This window comes from Metopolophium dirhodum, chromosome 1 (assembly GCF_019925205.1).
Source record: "Metopolophium dirhodum isolate CAU chromosome 1, ASM1992520v1, whole genome shotgun sequence".
Classification (NCBI taxonomy): Eukaryota; Metazoa; Arthropoda; class Insecta; order Hemiptera; family Aphididae; genus Metopolophium; species Metopolophium dirhodum.
The window spans coordinates 65,765,197-65,782,841 of record NC_083560.1 but is presented as its reverse complement, the minus strand read 5'-3'; the positions used below and the strand labels follow the sequence as shown (position 1 = coordinate 65,782,841).

Sequence of the window (17,645 nt, the reverse complement as noted above, 5' to 3'; positions counted from 1 at the left end):
ATATAGTATAATCGTTATTGACGAACACAGGACAAAAATAAAACACAAGGTCCATTTCGTAATAACTTTAGTTTTTATTAATTTTTTTGTTGTTTTTATTTTATTTTCACAATCACTCAAATAGTAGTCTTAGTCTATGAAAAAAAACTTAATAATTATAATATAACCTATCCTTAAAATGCAACAACGCCAAAATTTATCAAACCCAATAAAAACAAAACGAAAAAAAAAATGAACAAACGAGACCTACGTTTAAATGAGACATAATATTAAATAGAATTGTTCAATAATATACAAAAAAAAAAAAGTTAAAAGTATAATAAATAAATAAATTAGATAAAAGAAAAAATTATATAGTACGTATAATATTAAATAATATCAATAATAATTTATAATAATCAATTTTTCAACTAGGCGAAATCAGAAAGGAGAAAACAAACAAATCATACAGGGAGAAATCATTAAACTATACACATAAATATTACGGCAAGACTTAATAACTAAGGCCTTCTACATAACAATGATCAGTCACAATTAATAATACAAGACACCGGGTGATATAAATGAGTTAAGCCGAGAGTACCAGATGTTATGGGTGACTCTTGTTTTTTTCACATTAATTTTTTATATGTTTTATCATAATTATTATTATCTTTTAACGCAACATTACCCACCGATTTTAGGGAGGGGGGACCAGCAGTCTCAATCACAACGTACAAACATCTTGTTCGCACATACTTAATATATATTATATTATTATGTACTATATTACTTATTATTTCTCCTTTCGACGTTATATTAATATTAATTTTTTCTTTTAAACTTTTTTTCAATACAGGTTTTTTTTTGTTAATTAAAATTATTATCGTTATCACTAAACTTAAATTTAAATTAAGACGTACGTTTAAAAGCAAAAACCTTAAGATACTAAAGCTAAATTGTTTTTTTTTCGGAAACAAAAATAATGACAAGCCATATCTAAGACAGCTTTGAGAAGACGACATTCGAACAATCGTCCTTTTTTATTATTTCTTAATATTATCATAATATTTAGGCTAATCGTGTGTAGCGTACGCGCAGTACGCTGCAGAAAAAAAAATTAATTTAATATTAGACTTTTAATTAATGTAAACATAATATCATTACCATTATCATAATAATAACACTTAAAACTTACACACTAAAAATAAGTCGTTACATATTATAACGTTCGAATTGTAATCATATTATTAAACGTAGGTAATACGTGCTATATTATATTTTATTATTTTGTTGAAATGTTGTACACACATATACACGTACGTACATTATAATTTATATTATACGCCGAAGCGGTATTATCGACGTTACGTCTCGGTACACATATTATGATAACAACAATTATAATATGTCGTCAGCCAAGACATTTAAAAAAAAAATATATTAATTAATATAGAAAAGGACCTACACATTACGCAGAATATTAATTTGATGTGCGGTCACTGTTTAGAAACGCCGAACAACGCAACAGGTATCATACAATAATATATTATTATAATATACGTACGTAGCATATATCGTACGTGAATCGGAAATGTTTATATACTTGGCACTAGCGTAGACCAAGATTTTGTGATATATTTATTTTATTTGTATTATTACCTATTCGATTTTATCTTCAATTTAAGATGTCATACCGATCTACTGTGGTCGTACCTCTACGTTATAACGTGTGAGCGGAAAACTAGTAGGCACGTAATAAACCGATCGTGAGAATGTCCGGAATCCGCGGAAAAATATTTACTTTTTTTAACGATATTTTCATTTTGTCTTTAGCACAAATAATCATGCGCAAATAGCGTCCTGGGAAGACACCGATGTGCTAAATATCACATTTAAAACTTCATACGTTTTATTCAGACAAAGGCGCTTAGGCGAAACCAAGTCTTATTATTACATTTTTATTATTTTTTTTTTATGGGACAGAATACAAAAATACCCCTGTAAAATTTGAACAGTCGTATGTATGTACAATTTCATTTCATAGTTAACCCAGAAATTCTCTAAGAAAATCGCTTTTCGCACGAAGTAAAGACAATTTTCTAAAAACCGTAAGTAAACAAAAACAAATAATAATAATAAAAATAATAATAAGCTATACTTTGGATGATATACAGTAAAATTAGGATTGCATTACTACGATTATTAAAAGAGGCGTTACTATTACAATGGTATCGTCCAAATTTGTTTGAAATTTTCTTTCGTAACTGTATTTACACATAATTCAATTGCATCATATAAATTGTATGTATTTATCGAAAATAATAATAATAAAATAAAACAAAACAAAAAATAAAAACTATAATTTATATAACTCATGATAGAGAGAGAGAGAGAAAAAAATAAAACAAAAAATACTTTATAAACCTAACGGCTAACATATTATTTTTATCTTTTTATTTTTTTAGTACCGCCATTAAACGAGCACCGAGGAACGGTCTCTGCGATTTTACTATAATATCTTTGGGATTAATGGAGCAAACGTAAATCATAATTATTTAAACAATAATCACAATCGTTGGACAATTTATTGATTTTTTAAAAAAAATTATTCTTTTATTATATACACCACATATTATGTATTATTAATTATTTTATACAAAATTTTAAAAATTAAAAAAAAATATCGAGCTGACTAATGCGTCGTGGGGAGGGGTAAGAAAGTCGTGGACAAATAAAAACGTAATTTTATAACATGTTTATGCGAACCGTGGTGGTGGTCGTCGTGGTTTAGGTCATACGCGGTGGACAATTTAGAAAAGCTGACTTGGGATGAAAAAGCCACTAGCCGGTGAAGGGAGAGTTAAACGAAATACCAGTGATAAGCGTTCCCGATTTTGGGTTAAATGAAATAAAAAATTTAAATCGTGGCCCTAAATGTATGGTCGATATTTGTGTAAAAGCACCGATCGACTTGAAGGAGGTAACCAATTTTGAGAAAATTTACAATTAATATTACCATTTTTGTTGTTAATTATTATCAGGTTAGGTTAGTGATCGAAATTACGTTTTCTGGGGTCGAGTGAAATATTTTAAATAATGACGAATGACATATTTTTATCATTACGACCAGTCCACACACACACGAAACATTCGCACACATATTATTATTACAACTATAATATTATCTAACGTTGTCAAAATCATAAAAATTTAGATGAATAACGAAAAAATCACATTATAAAATTTATATACTTTTTCTATATCTACTATATTATAATGTTATAATCATAGGTCAAATAAAATAGGACGAAATCAATCGTCAATTATAGAAGAAATTTAAAAAAAAAAACAAACAAATAAATAAAATATGAAAATAATAAAAACAAAAATAATCTTTTCTTTTTTCTTTCAAAAATATGTACCTACCTAAGTCAAGGTAAAAAAATAAACATTCTTTAAATTTCTTTTTTAGATTTAAAATAAAAATTTGAAACGTATCGTTTTAAAGAACATTTTTTTTTCAAACGGTACACAACATTATAGTGACTATTAACCGCTGACATGTACTAACACATGTATCACAGAATTTCAAGGAGACAAATTTACCAAAAAAAAAATTCAGTCACACGGATACAAAATGGATGGTTATACTACGGGGGGAGGGGTGGGGATTGGTCGACTAGGCGACAATAAATTACATTTAAACTTATATTAGGCTACATAGCTATATACTTATTAAACAAAAATATTACCTATTGTTAAATTTATCAATAACTTAATGAATATACTTAACCCTAAATATTTTATTAATTTATTATTATTTTTATGTTTACTATTCACGTAATAATTTCGTCTGTGAATTTTACTCGCAACACGGTACTTGCCTTCCCGGATGCGTCAACGGCAACGCGAATTAGGTATTTCGAATTTCATATTACCTACCGTATTAAAATTTCATACACTCGGAGGCTTAGTTTTTTTTTTTTTATTTACTTAATCTTTATGTTTAGTTGCCAACGGGTGTAACAGTTATACACTTCAAGGGACCCTTAAAATAAACATAAATTTCAAATTTCAAGAAATAAACGGTATCTCAAACGACGAACAAAATTATAACTCAAAACACTTTTAACTTTATACACAATTTTTTTTTTAAATCGAAAAACTAATTTCAACGTAACAAAAAAATAAATAATAATTTCAATGGACATGTTTTAAACAAAAAATAATTTAAAATTTACAAAAACAAATATTCTGAGGACCAAATATTTGGACATTATTGAATGTTGTTTTATATGTTTTTTTTTTAAACTCATTGATGTACATTTAGTCGGCATTATGCCGAATGTCAAATTTAACAAGTTTATTAATAAGTACATATTTTTTTGGACCGTATGAATCTGCTATTAACTTTTTCGATACTAGGTTTTAATACAATAATGACACGTATTCTCGTTTCATTATAAAAATATAACGTTCAGTAAATGTTACTGTAATAACTCTAAAAATCAATTAGTAAAAACTGCACAATTTAGACATAAAACCGTTTTTACGATTTTACGTCTATACAGTGAAGCGATTAAAATTATTTTTATGTTTTTTCAGTAAAAATAACTGAACTTGATGAAATGAATCGCGAAACGATAACACGCGTTGTATATAACCATTACCATGTCAAAATAAACGACATGTTGTCAAGGGTCCGGAAAAAACAAATAGCATCGGGTGATATAATCAATTTGGAATTTACAAAACAAGACTCGGAAGACTTGTTTGGAGGGAATGACAAATGAAACAAGTGCCTACTACAATAATGAATTATAAATAATTACTCTACGCAAAACCGGAATTGAGCTAAATTTGTATTGAACTAAAATTTATGTTTGTCTAAAATATACCGTTAACCTGTTAATCTGCGCTGATAACAGTGTTTAAAAAAGTATTTTTCCCAACGGAGTTCAACAGGTTCACTAATAGTTTCTAATATTTTTTTATACATTTACTGGTTAATTATTTACCAAGCTTTTCTTATTTTTAGTACTAAACAAATTTAACTAAATTTTGAAATGGCTAAGATAACTAATAAAAAAAAAAAAAACATTTAAACAAAAATTAAACAGCTTGGGGTGCGTTGGGAAAAAAGCGGGCGTTACCTACTATATTTTATCGATTTTGGTTGTTTTTGCATGATATATTTTTTTCTGTTTATTTGTGCGTGTAATGTTGATAGGAGTCATCGGGTGACGCCGCTGTCGATGGATGTTCTTCAGATGGAATTGGAACCGTGTGAATTATGTTTGGTGCAGTGCTGGTGTAGTACGGATAACCTGGGTGTGGGCCGGCCACGTACTAAAACATGGATACTTGATTAAAAAAAAAAGAGGCGAAAATGAGCAGTTCTTATAATGAATATATTATACGAAAACGATATTTTATTACATTATCAAGAGATTCTTATTGCGATTAATCAACGATCACCGTCAATCGTTAGCAAAACACTCAATCAATAATGTGGGCACACATTATTTATTGAATTACTGCTAGCTGACGCTATATAATAATCTTGTATACGTAAAAATTAGATAGTTCTTAAGTAAATTAGTTATACGTACATTAACGGGTACGACTATAATAGTCGCCATTTACAGAAGGAATAATAAAATAAATATGTTACATGATCGTCTGTAATCGCCAAGAATCTACAAGAGTAATGAAATGCCATTAAAGCATAGTAGACTTACTGATCCATTTCCGATCTGTAAAGCAGACATATGTGTGGCGAGTTGCGGTATAACTGAACCGTATTGAACGGATCCAGGATCAGCTTGCTGAATCATCTGACAACATACAGGAGTCTTAAACAAAACATTTATATTTTAAATTAATACGTGTACCCCGTCTTAGTGTGAACAGTGTAGCGCTTAATATAAATACATAAGTTAGATATTAAATATTAGAACAAACTTCTAAAGTGATTATTTAAAATGTATGTCGGAGATTTGGCACCAACCGAAATCGTAGCGATATGTCTGGCGAACGGTCGCGGTGGTGCCAGGCGAAGACTATTATTATATTATATTATGCCGGACACGATGTTTTCGAATAAAATGAAATAAAAGAAAACTATACCAATATCACATTTCAAAATGTAATGCAGCTATATTAACTTTAAGGCAATTGTTTTATGACTATGACGTATTCAATGCACAAAAATATATTGAAAGTTTCTCTAACATTATAACAGCGATATTGTGTGTTAATCATTGTTAGTAATGATCATGTTAATCATTTGAAATCGTTCAGACAGTAGGTAGGTGAGACGCTAAAAAAAACAAATTTTGGCATATTATATCCAAACGCAGCAAAAAAACCGAGTGGCGTACGTATTATGAAGTTTTCATAGATTTGTCACCGTCATGTCAATTGCGATCGCTTTATTTTCATGATTTGTTAAATACTAGGTCTTGAGTATTTCGTAAATCGTGTAAAGATTAAAAATTTTATTATTATTCTTATCAGTTAATTATTATATATTATGAGATTTAAAAAAATTTGATTCCAATCAATTTGTTCGAGTAATTCTTTGAGTTATGGAAAAACTTCTTGATCCTCGACCTGGTTCGCGTCGGTGACTCTTGGCCGGCACGGGACTCAAGAACACACGGTGACATGAACTCACGCCTAGATTAGGAGATTAGGGGTATAGCCAGAAGACTCCTAGGGCGCCAGTTGTTGTCACATGTATAGCATAAACTTTGTCTGTATAAGAATTAAGAATATCGCGTGATAATCTGATAATAATATATATTATGATTGAAGCCTAAAAGATTGTTTCTGAACACTATTTTTTGTTTATAAGATCCTTGTGCTTTCAACCACTGACACGACTAAAGCCCTAAACTGAAGAAAACATTAAACAAAGCATCTAAAATGTCATTTCCATGTATAATAAAGTTGTAGATATTTGTATCTGCAGTAATGCAATCGTGTCGTTTCAAGTGCACTTGATTTTACACAATCCATCAAAAGGTAGTTAAAAGCATACAATTTTATAGTATACTGGAGCTGTGAAAAACATTTAATGAAAATAATTTAATTGATGCGTGTTTCCCAACTTGTTACAACTTTGTTCTGAAAACATAATCTTCTATTACAAGTACTAATCATTCAACGGAAAGGGGCGTTTTCAAAACTTTTTAGAATAAAAAATAAATATAGAACGTCTAGCACACAATAAAACTTAACTGCGCACCTATGGTATTGGCATCTGAAAATTATGGTTTGAAAATAATAATCACAACGATCGAGTGATACAAGAATTTATAAAATTAAAATCAAGGAAGAAGTCTCAGTGTAGTTTTTAAGTCATGATTGATTTAACTATCCCTGATAAAATATTGATACAAATGAAATATTTTTTATTCGTTTCGAGGGGTCTCGTCAAAAATGTTGGTTTTTGGGCCGCTTCTAAATTGAGCCCAGAGCTCGTAATACTATTGCAGGCGGTGGAAACACGACAATAATATATGGTTATTATAGGTAAGGTGTAGGTTAGGTTAGGTTAGGTTAGGTATATATGGCGCATACGTCTATCTGGGCCAGATGGTGTGGCGGCGCGGGCTGCATCACATATTGCGGCAGCCACGTGGACGCCGGGATCGAGTATCCGTGGGCAGGCAACGCCTGCGTGGTGTAGTGCCGACCGACGTACTGCGCAAGCGCGGTGGCCGGTATGACGTGCGAGCCGGCCGCCCCGGTCAGACCGTTGTGGGCCGCTTCGTACCCGACGTGTGAGCCCTGCAACATATAGTGCTGTACCGGAAATCGCACACATCCGCCGTTCTGTTACACAACAACAATAACAACAACATTACACAATTAATAGAGTTATATTAAGATTTAAGTATAATACATAGTAAATGCACAACAATAATAATAATGATCATAAAAGTTTAGGCCCGGATGTTAATGAACTTTTTAGTGCTCTGGAAATGTCACTAAAGATGTTTAAAAAAAATATCCTATAGTCGTAATGAATAAAAATCACAACTACACGTGTAAACAATGAACATTAAACTGTGATCTTAACATCTATGCAGTTAATATATTTTAATTGATTGAAGTTTGACAATGATTTTAATCAATGTATAAGATTAAAAGACATTTTTTACATGAAAATATTGGTAGTTTAAGATGTTAAAAAAAGTTATCAACATCCGGGCCTCAATGTTAAATAAATAATACAATTAGTGTTAAACGATTTATAGGTTGGACGGACAGAGCTCGTTAAACTTAATACTATAATATAATAATAATATATGTTTATGTGGGTAGTGGGTCAAAGCTCTGCCCTTGAGAGGACGTCATGTCGTGCGTACTTAACCGATTTTCAAGAGAGGGGTATTTTTAAGAAAAATGAACGTTAACGCTATTGGTTAATGCATTATCACTAAATTAAATTTATTACAATTGTTCGACACAAACCAACAGCGCTCAAAAAATAATTATGATGAAATTACGGAATAATTTTTATACAATCGTTTCACATCTGTGAAGCTGCAGCTTGTTATAATTTTATAAATCGACTCAAACATTTTTATGTATTTAATTAAATAATAATAATAAAAAAACATTATACATTTACAAACGTCTAAACATACATTATTCAAGACCTATTTGTACTGTCCAAAGGATAATAACGCTGCTTGACAGATAATAATTATACAGCAATTTAATTTGGCTACTCTATTATAAATATTATATGTGGAGTGGTGTTGGTTAGCACAAACTGGGGTTTTTGGACTCGAATTACGTTAATTTGACGTCTTCGTAAAGGGTGTAAATACTGTATTGAAAATGAGATTAACCCGTCGTAAGGCAAATAGTTTCGGATGTCATATTTACACGCACGGGGTAAATATTTACACCACTATATAATTTTAACTTTAGCGATGTTTTAGTATATTATTTTTTTTTTTGGGAGGGAGGTTGGGCAGATAATTTTAATATGCCATACTACTAAATCTATGAAATATGCACGCAGTAATGCCTTAAAAGTGACCATCATAATATGCTCGGATAAATTGTATAAATTTTAATAATTTTGAAATTTACGTCAGAATATGAAAACCATTATTAAAAAAAAAGAAAACGTTCACTTTAATTGTTTTCCCATACTAATCAAGCCATTACTACTCATGTAAGTTCCTTAGCCTCTTTTTTAAATTAATTATAATTATTATGGCTATCGGTGTTTTTATGTTTGAAATAATTCTATAAACATTTTAAGAAATTTACCACGCTAAAAAAGTTATCATCTTGCCTGCTCATATTTATAAAATCTTGAACAGTTATTTTGTATCAAATGATTTGTCAAGTTAAATATAAAAAGTAGTACATTACCTAGTATAGTAAATATATAAGCTAAAACACGCCTTAAAAATGCAAAAATATCCTAAAATATACCATAAATATGCAAAAACCATAAAATATGAAAATTGTATAAGTTTACTGAATAATTAGGTCACGAAACGCATTTTGATAAAAACTAGTTATTTTTTATACCAAACACTAAAAATATGTAAAATGATATAAATTCTGCCATAATTACGAAACATATACCTACTAATAAATTAAAATTTTTCTACCGATATTATACCATAAATTAAATTGTTTTACTTTATAAGTTCGTTACCCGGTCTGAATTGGTTAAGACTTTGATATAATTTCTATCGATTTTAAATGAAATCATGAGTATTAATTTTTGAATTTAAATTTATTTTTTATGAATGTTTATTTCTGAAGTAATATTGAATATTACGACACTAAAGGTATAATATGTATTAATAGTATTGCTATTGATCATTTTTAAATTATCATCTATTAAAAATGTTAAGTTATAAAACTGTAATCAATCATTTATTTAAAGTTAATTTAAATGTATATTATGAGCGACAATGCCCAATATAATATATATATATACGAATCACCATTACTAGTGTGAGCAACTTATAACGATACTGATATAGTACCTCAATATCGAATAATATATTAAGTGAATACAGAATAGATATACTGAACTTCAAGGATAATAAATTGTCAACTACTGTATCGGTCATCACCATAATCATGGCCATCAAATTAAATGTATACAATTGAAACGATCTCGTTTCGATTATACCACCCACATAACAATGTTATCACGTATGGAATTTCGAGTTAAAATTTAATTAGATGGATACTGTGCGTGACAAGCGTATAATATACAAAGTTCGAAACGTACCTCCGATTCTCTCCACAAACGAGAGTCTGATCTGTAGCTAGGGTTTCTCTTCTTTTGACCACTGTCGGCGAACTTGACAAGCAACGGTTCTTTAGATCCCGGCAATGGATTGCCATTGAACATTTGGATGATTTGTTCACACTTTTCTTTAGAGTCCATTCTGAAAACAAAAAAACGACAAAATATTAAAAACTACTTGGCGAGAGATAGTCGCGTTTGTATACCTATAATGAGTATTATTATATAATTTACCTAGCAAATCCGACTCCTTTGCTGACCATATTTGTGTCACGTAAAATCCTAGTCGATACTACCTGACCAAACTTCGATAATAGCGTATCCAAATCGTTCTCTTTGAAATTCGGCGGCAAGTTGGCTATATACAAGTTGGTTGGATCTTGTTCTTGCTGCTAATAAAATTAAACCATACAATATTATTTGAAAACATTTTTTTTCTTGAACAACGTAAAAACAGCCAAACAGTAAAAAAGAAATTTAATATTCATTATCGTTATTGTGTATAATGTCCTCCAGAATCAAGTGATCACACACATAGGCTTGTCTGTGCGTGTATGTGAGTAAATATGTTGTATCCTCTAACACAATAAAAAATAAATCCTCAATACATATTATACCATATGTATTATTATGTATTATTGGAGGAACTCCAAACGTGTCATAATATATTATTATGATTTACGTATAAGAGAAATAAACTAAAATATACAATATAAACACATCGAAATATAATAGTGTAAGAGATATTGAAAGCGAAACACTGCAGTATAGGTACTTATTGTTGCTAAAAGATCAAAACGCAAAAAAAAGCGCAAAATAACGCTCAAACGCAAGAAGACGGATAGAAGTAAATATAGCTTAACGGTTGCAGATCGTCCGTCGACACGAATCGCGTCTCTGCAGTCGTATAACAAAGTAATAATATTATATTATATGGCATGTCTTATGGGAAAACAAATCGACGGGCGAGGAGCAAACATTTTTGATACGCATCTTCTTAGCGAGCGTACAACAGTTGTTCAGACGTTTCGGACGTCGAGTAATTTTACATTATGCGGTATATGCCAATAAGTTTTATAATCACATGGCCATTAGTCAAACACAATCGCAAAGACAATATTATCATTAAGCGTTGAGTACACAGAAAATGGAAGCGAACGCATTGACAATACAACAGAGGCGTAGGCGGGGAGGTGGCCCGAGAGAGAGGGTGAGAGAGGAAGAGAGAGAGAGAGAGAGAGAGAGAGAGAGAGAGAGAGAGAGAGAGATAGAAAGAGACAGAGAGCGAAAGATAGTGAGAGTGAGAGAGATAAAGAGACACAGAGAGATTGTAAACCGCGGTTTAAATGTCTACTCATACATCGCAGGCGTAGTATTAACGACGACGACGTCTATAAGTAGATTTAGCGTTTCAAAATTACTCGAGAGGTTTTGAAACTATTGATTTTTAAGCCGAGTTCGCTGTTTTCTTTATTCTCCTTGTCCCGCGCGTTGCCACCACACGACGTTTTGTGATTCTAACAATGGGTTGCGGCTTAGAGTTTGATTTCTGAAAATATTGCGAATAATGTGTACATGACCCACGACGGCCGTCTTGGGAGATTGACGAGATTACGAGTCTCAAACATATATAAGTAGGTACCCGTTTCGAATGAAAATTCACCACTACTCTGCTGTACCAACTGTATAAGTATTCGCCTAATTCGTCCAGTCCATCAAATTAAATTAAACTATTGACCGTTTGGACTTGCAGCGTGTGCTTCTATAGCACAGATGTGTTCAACGCAATAGCTATATCCACCCGATTAAGACCGATCGAGACCGTCACGAGATAAAAACTCAAATTTCAAGCGAATTCCGTAAGTACAATAAATCGTTTTAACAAAGAATATAAATTCCCGCGGAGTAGAAAATAAAATGTATCAAATAATTTAATCATTATTTAAGGATAATCAGAAAACGGACTCAAGACCTACGTTACCGTTTCACTGTTTATCTGAAGATATATAAATGGATACGACGGTTCGACGTTCTGGGGATTTTTTTAATGGAGGCGGATAGAAAAATTGATTGAAAAGTTTTCTTCGAGGTCATACCCACTGCTAGGAGGTTTGTGCACCACTCACAATAACAGAAGAATATAAGTTAAATCTCAATAAAATATATTATTTTTACCCTAGCCTCGTTAAAAAAAAAAAAATGAACTGTCATTTATTACAGTAAATATGTCGATTGTCGATTTTCTTTTTAAATAACTGGTATTTGGTAAATTTTGGAAAACATTCAAAGACTCCATAATCATAAAGGATATTTTACGGCTGTATTAGGAAATTCACGATTATTTAGTTTTTTTGGTTTTAGTTCAGAATTTATTAATAACGGTTTAAATTTAAAAGCCAAAGTAAATTAACGTAACAAGCTTTTCAAATGGTTGATACTCAGTAAAAAATACAAAAAAGGACAACGGATCAAAAATTATTTGTCAATTATCATAAAATACATATTATTAATTAATATTTGCCACTTACAGTGTAGTGCACACAACATTGAAAAACCACTCCATTACCAAAATAACCAGCTATTCGGGATTATAAAAAAAGGTCAATGGTGGGATATACCTATATCCCATATCCTCCCTCCTATGATAACACCCATGGGCTACGAGTGCAAACGTCAATACATTTTAACTACTTAAAATTACATTTGGACTACGTCAATACATTTTTAAGTTAATTAGATTATAGAAACAGACGAACCCTAATAAAATAATTGCCAACTCGTGTATTAAAGCAGTTTAAAGTGTTGGAAAATGTGACAAGTAACAAAGTTTAAAAAAAAAAAAACCGTTTCAGTTTCAATATAAATTACTATACCATCTGGTTAAATTCGTTTATAGACCGATATCGAGTAACCTTCAGAATGACAGTAATTATGATAAAATAAGTATTAAAAAAAAACATTGTCGAACATAATAATTTGAATTTCACGACAACTGCCGACATGTTATTAGGAAAATTATTATAAGTTTTACAAGGCAATACTGTTCAAACCGGAATTCAACTTGAGTCAGAAAAACAATTATGTACTTTTTAAGAGGAAAAGTTTAGTTCAATTTTGTACTACGATTGTTCAATTTAAATCATTTTACCATGGCACATCATGTAAAATTATGTTTTACATTTACACATTTTTTTTTTTTTTGTTTATTGTTTTGTATAGTTTATTTTTTCACGTTTTAAAGTGAAGCAAATTAAAATTAATAATTTGTCAACAAAATAGTTCTCTCGTCATTCCTGTTATTTCTTAAGCTCCATATAATAGGTATCTAGTTGAATAATTTAAAATAAACGTTCAGTAATAATGGGTTTTTAATGTGTATTCATGATAAGAAAATAAATGTATATTTTTTTTATACTACAAAAACCTCAGAAAGACAGAACTCAAACGAAGAAACTAAAAAGTAATCGTCATGTTAAAATATTTAGATGTATATCAAATATTAATATGTTTTTACAACTCAAAATGCGCGTCTACCACCATAATGAATTACAGGTTATCGGTGGATCGAATATAATATACAATAGTTTAGTCTTTTCATAAAAATATGTAATATATTGTGGGTTGTATTTTTTTTCCTAACAACGTCCTAATATACATACGTCGGTCGTACAATTATATAAATCGATTTTTTATGTATACGTCTCTCTAATCTCTATAACATAATGATGCCGATTAAATGATATAGATATAATAAGCAATTCGAGTGTGGACACGCCCGTGAGTCATCCACTTACATGACGAATATACGACTTGAGACGTTCGAATTGGAAACAAAATATTTAATGCCTATGTAGACAACTATACAGACATCAGTTATAGATAAGTCCGAAATGATTGAAAATACTGGCTGATCGGCGTCGACGATTATATACGTTGGCTGCAGTAGCGTCCAACAAACACACGTCGAGGGCACTCGACGAAAAGACGAAATACAAAATATTATTTTCGAATAACATTGCCAATGGCATGGTTGTAACCCGCACCTATACCGGCCGGCGCGGTGTTTAGGGGTTATCTGTATGCGGTCACCGTACGGTTATTATACCGTATAGGCGCGTGCACTAAATACACTGAAAACCACTTAGGGACACATTGTTGGAAACACAAATAAAAGTACAAACATAATATATATATATAAAGATTAAAGACGCGCTGAGAATGAGGTATAATATGATTATTTTTCGTGAAACCAACCAACCACCGCCAACACTGTAGTTGTATAGGTAGGAACGTACACGATATTATTACTATCGTGTTATATACACGTATTCTATGTATATAAGTACACCCACCCTGAAAAAAAATGAGCCGAAAATGTTTAATTTTTTCTCTCGTTTCACAACGCCCGACATAATACATAATAATAATAATATAGAACAACACACGCACAGACACAAGCACGGACACTGCAGATATATAGGCTCACACTGTAATAACAATAATAATAATACAGATAAACAGATACAGCGTGTACATTCACATGTGGTTAAATGTATGTAACGATATGGACGCACGACAATATTATGTTTACGAATATTATCGTTGTGAGAGAAAAACGTAAAACGAAAAACATATTATTATACTAGTATATACTGTTTGACAGCGACAGTTTAAAAAAAAATAAGTGTATAATATATAGTATAAATAATATCCATGCAACAAACGTACAGTGGCCGCTCTACGTTGAACTGGAATACCCACTTTAGCCATTTGGGCTTGGACACCTTTTGCTTGCAGACCTTTGACCGCGGCGTCAGCGCACGAGCCGGACTCGAAGTCGACAAATCCGTAACCTATATCACACGCACAAACACACAAAAGAATACCGTTAGAGTAGAAGGGTCACGGAACTATAGGGACTTATATTGACGAAGGGACGACGTATGTTGTAAAAAAAAAAAATACGAATAATTTCAATAATAGTATTGGTATAATGACGTGAATCTTCTTATTCTTTTTCCTCGCCATTCGCTCCCAACTATGTGTGGGGTCAGCCATGCTCGTCCTATACACTCCCATAGGGCTCTGTCCCCTTGCACGCCGTATCTTTACTCACATCAGCTATTTTCGTGTCATTCTCTATTCTCTGTCTATACATCTTTTCTCTGGTCTTTCTCTCCTATCTTCCTCCTACATTAACTCTCTCTGAGTCACCTCTCTTCATAACATGCAGGCCGAGCCATCTCAGTCTATTTTCCCTCAATTAGTCTACAATTGGAGCCACTCCTATACACTACCCCCAATTAATTAATTTATTACTCTATTATCTTAAATCATTCCACACATCACTCTTAGTATTATCATATCTCCTACAATCGTCTTCTATTCTGTTTTATTGTCTACTGCCTAACATTCTGATCCATACAACACGAATGGTTCTCATGCAACAGCCCTTTAAAAAATATACAATTTTCAATCTTGACATACAAAATACCTGACTCTTCCGTCCACTGCATCCATCTCTAGATAATTCTTTTTCATCCTCAAAAACACCATTATTTATTGTACCACCGATCGTAAGTGCCTATTTGCATCACACACTATATCATCCCCCATACATGCCTTTCCACATACATTTTTCGAATACTTCCTTGAAAATCATACACATTCGTCTCTGTTTTAACTCCCCTTATGGTCCCTCCCCTTCGAGGTATCGCCGAAAATAATAATATTATACAATACGTCGCTCGTACACTTGTTAGTGTTCTTGTCCAATATCGCTTTAGTTGAAACAATGTTGCCGTATCTATATTGGAGAAAAAAAAATAAAAACATTTTAGATGAAATTCTACTGTATCAACGTAATAGTTGAAGCACATCAAAGTTAGGCAGTATAATAATGTAATATGTTATAATGTCATGCCGTGTTGTGTGTACAGCAGCAGAGCATATTAATCAAGACGCTCTGCAAGCACGCATCGTGGATCCGGTGGGCGGATAAAACAGACCATGCTATCGCCCGAGACTGACTACGCTAAATCATGGATGTGTATGTAATTGATTATATATTATATATAACTGTCGTTGAATGATGAAAATAATAATAATAAAATAATAATAATAATAAAAATAATGAATAGAAAACGTTGATACAATATTGGTTTAAAAAAGTGTGTATGGGTGATAGGGTAAGAGAATTCCAATATAAAGTTTAAAAACCGAGCGGCGAGGATTACATCCGTAAAAGCAATCCTTATAAGACGACAAAAAGTTTGAATAAATCAAAGTCTTACAAATATACCCTTTATACGTAGAACTTAAAACTACCGCTGCTATATATATAATATATTTATACATGAAAAATCAGGTTGAATATGCGTATAACATATATATAAATATATATTTATATTCAAAAATAAATTGACGGTAACCACGGAATACCATAAAAAAAAATATATTTTGAAATTAACAAAATATGTCGTCTTTGTAACGGCAACGAAAATCAAAGTACCAACCGATTAAAAAAGTTTTTTATTCATCTCTTTTAAAAGCTTTGTTATACGTGATTACTTTTGTGGTTAAAAGTATTTGCTCCAATATTATATAAAATATATAAATATGATATATTGACTGTAAGGTTCATTGATTTCTTAAATGAGATTTTTCTTTTATGTACAAAGTACTTTTTTTAAGGAACTAGATACTTAATATTATTTAATAATAACTAAATGTACACATCATGGTAATACGTGGTAGCATTTTTTTTCTACCTTAGACTGATTATTTGAAATTACACATTAGGTAATAATATGTTGAAATAAATCATGTATATAATGTGTAGTTTTTTATTTTAAACATGAGTTAATTGAATTAGGTAATTAAATTCCACTGTATACATTTATAAACTTGTTATTGTAAAACTCATTAGAAAATCATTAAATGTGTGTTCTTATGATTTAAATAAGAAAAATAATTAAATATGATATTATATTTATGTGTACGCAAATGTCCCATACGTAATAGAATTCTATAAGTTTCTTTGAAATTAAATAAATATTACTTTGTAACTTGAGAGGATGCATTATTTATTATGTATAATAATTATTTATTTTCGACATTAGTTATTGTTGAGCTAAAGCCTAGAGAACAATAATATAGTATAAGCGGATTTCAAAGAAATTCAATACGTTGAAGGTTGAACAATATAATATTGTATGGGATTGCGTAAAATACAAAAGATTTAAACACTCACATAATATCATATAAGATAATATATCGACTTGAGCTAAAAGATATAAGTTAGAAAATGTTTTAAACATTGTAAAATCGTTCTTAACTTACATAATACACATGAACTTTAATA

General features: G+C 30.9%; 1 protein-coding gene across 9 annotated transcripts in view; it reads right to left on the bottom strand.

Annotated features, from left to right (window-relative positions):
* Window positions 1-54: 54 nt before the first annotated feature.
* Window positions 55-17,645, bottom strand: part of LOC132936807 (protein alan shepard) — a 126,587-nt gene continuing 108,996 nt past the window's right edge. For 3 of the 9 annotated variants that reach the window (XM_061003576.1, XM_061003584.1, XM_061003583.1), the window contains 7 exons: window positions 16,036-16,088; window positions 15,011-15,135; window positions 10,517-10,674; window positions 10,265-10,424; window positions 7,570-7,824; window positions 5,724-5,837; window positions 55-5,331 (listed from right to left, as the gene is read on the bottom strand). In XM_061003576.1, coding sequence (XP_060859559.1) covers window positions 5,188-5,331; window positions 5,724-5,837; window positions 7,570-7,824; window positions 10,265-10,424; window positions 10,517-10,674; window positions 15,011-15,135; window positions 16,036-16,088 — 1,009 coding nt within the window. In that variant the 3' untranslated portion in view covers window positions 55-5,187. Of the gene's footprint in view, window positions 5,346-5,723; window positions 5,838-7,569; window positions 7,825-10,264; window positions 10,425-10,516; window positions 10,675-15,010; window positions 15,136-16,035; window positions 16,089-17,645 lie in introns of all 9 variants that reach the window. The other 6 variants (XM_061003582.1, XM_061003578.1, XM_061003581.1 and 3 more) reach the window with 6 other exon arrangements.